The 2,500-nt window shown below is 52.9% G+C and overlaps 1 protein-coding gene across 1 annotated transcript in view; it reads right to left on the bottom strand.

Moving 5' to 3' along the window:
* ptprub (protein tyrosine phosphatase receptor type Ub) overlaps positions 1–2,500 on the bottom strand; it is a gene marked incomplete at both ends in the record, with an annotated part of 100,565 nt that overhangs the window by 44,614 nt on the left and 53,451 nt on the right. The window contains 2 exon segments of the mRNA XM_080541103.1: positions 260–634; positions 1,371–1,515. Of these exon segments, the coding sequence (XP_080397229.1) occupies positions 260–634; positions 1,371–1,515 (520 nt within the window).

Below are 2,500 nucleotides of genomic sequence, written 5' to 3'. Positions count from 1 at the left end.
TCTGCCTTCCTCCCCCCTCCCCCCTCCTCACCGTCCTCCTCCGTGGCGAAGGTGACCTCTCTGCCCTCCTTCCTGCCCTCCCCCCCTGCCCTCCTCCTCCCCCCTCCCCCCTCCCCCCCCTCCCCCCTCCTCCCTCCTCACCGTCCTCCTCCGTGGTGAAGGTGACCTCTCTGCCTTCCTCCCCCCTCCTCCCTCCTCACCGTCCTCCTCCGTGGTGAAGGTGACCTCTCTGCCTTCCTCCCCCCTCCCCCCTCCTCACCGTCCTCCTCCGTGGTGAAGGTGACCTCTCTGCCCTCCTTCCTGCCCTCCGGGTTGCTGAGGGTCAGCCTGACGTGGACGTGGCGGTGGGGGGGCAGGTCCCTGAGTGTGAACCGCTGCTGCCCCCCCACCCTGCTGCCGCTAGCCCCGTTAGCGTTGGTGGCGTTAGCGGCGCCCCTCTGCTCGTCCACGGTCAGACACTCCCTCACGGTGGCGTTGGGGCCGCCGGCGCCCCCCGCGGTCTGGTAGCGGTAGCACAGCGTCACGGCGTAGGAGCGGCAGCGCGTCAGGTTGGAGGCGGGGCTCTCCCAGCTCAGGGTCAGCTGGCGGGGCTGCAGAGACGCGGCCGTGGGACCGCGCAGCGCACGCATGGGCTCTGTTATTAATGATAACCAGAGATAATAATGATAATAATGATAACCAGTGATAATAATGATAACCAGTGATAATAATGATAATAATGATAATAATAATTATCAACATTAATTATAATGTTAATATGTTAATTAACATTAATTAAATAATTAATTAATTATCATTATAATCAACATAGACAACTCCCCCCAGGTTAAGAGTCTGGGTGTCGTCCTCGACAGCACCCTTTCATTCCACTCCCACGTCAACAACACCATCCGGTCTGCATACTTCCATCTTCGTAATATCAACCGCCTCCGCCCTTCACTCACTCCCTCGTCACTTCCCGCCTAGATTACTGTAACTCCCTTCTCTTTGGTCTCCCCCACAAACTGCTCCACAAGATCCAACTGGTCCAGAACGCTGCTGCCCGTATTGTCACCAGAACCCCTGTCATCAGTCACATCACCCCCATTCTACACCAACTCCACTGGCTCCCCATCAAACACCGCATCGTACTGTATATTTCTATGTATTTTGTATTTTGAATTTTGTAACTGTTTTTAAATTTGTTGTTGTACGGCGACCTTGAGTGCCATGAAAGGCGCCTTATAAAATAAATGTATTATTATTATTATTATTATTATTATTATAATGATAACCAGTGATAATAATGATAATAATGATAATAATGATAATAATGATAATAATGATATTATCATTATCCCCCTCCCTCTCTCCCCCTCCTCCCTCCTCACCTGCACACTTGGTCCGGCTGACCAGTGGGGGGCCGGGGGGGCCGGTGCCCCCCACCCCGGGCCGGGTGAGCAGGACGCTGACGCGGTACTCCGTGTCGGGGTCCAGGTGCCACAGCTTGGTGGTTGCCATGGTGACGGCGTGCACCTGCAGGGGGGAGGACTGTTATCAGTTGAATAAAAGACACGTTGTCATAGTAACCATCAGTCAGACTGCCTGGGCAGAAGCAACACACTTAAACCATCTCTCTCTCTCCTCCCTCCCATCCTCCCTCTCTCCCTCCTCCCTCTATCTTCCCTTTCTCTGCCTCGCTCTCTCTCTCCTTCCTCCCTCCCTCTCTCCTCCCTCTCTCTCCCTCCCATCCTCTCTCTCTCCTCCCTCTCCCTCTCTCCCTCCCTCTCTCCTCCCTCTCCCTCTCTCCTCCCTCCCTCCCTCTCCCTCCTTCTCTCCTCTCTCCCTCCCTCTCTCCTCCCTCCCTCCCTCTCCCTCCTTCTGTCCTCTCTCCCTCCCTCCCTCTCACCTCCCTCCCTCCCTCCCTCTCTCCTCCCTCCCTCCCTCTCCCTCCTTCCGTCCTCTCTCCCTCCCTCTCCCCTCCCTCCTTCTCTCCTCTCTCCCTCCCTCTCTCCTCCCTCCCTCCCTCTCCCTCCTTCTGTCCTCTCTCCCTCCCTCCCTCTCCCCTCCCTCCCTCCCTCTCTCCTCTCTCCCTCCATCTTCTACAATAAAAAACAGTTTCTCTACTTGAAACTTGACATTTGCCCAACAACAACAGACACATTTGACTGAGTTCTCCTCTTCTGTTTCCAGTCTGTCTGTTCTGAGACCACAGACGTTTGTCTGTCGTGCTGTAAACTGTTGTCCTTTTGCAAATGATAATTAAATAACCTTTTCTATACAATTTGAAGGAACCAGGCTTACCTTTTTCAATTGTATATTTAGTAACTTAACACTTAATCAGCCATGAGGGTCATTTGACCCCCGTGAGTATATATTTGTTATAAATGTTTATATCTTTGCACTCGGTCAAATTTCAGGACCCTCCTTTCATGACTTGTCCTAGATATGTGCGTTCTACCACCCAGCATTCTTACATCTTCTAAATCACATCAGGATAAGATAGTATAAAGCTATTTTG

The sequence above is a fragment of the Nansenia antarctica genome (genome assembly GCF_963989245.1).
Source record: "Nansenia antarctica genome assembly, chromosome: 10".
NCBI classification, from domain to species: Eukaryota; Metazoa; Chordata; class Actinopteri; order Argentiniformes; family Microstomatidae; genus Nansenia; species Nansenia antarctica.
This window is presented reverse-complemented; position numbering and strand designations above follow the sequence as displayed.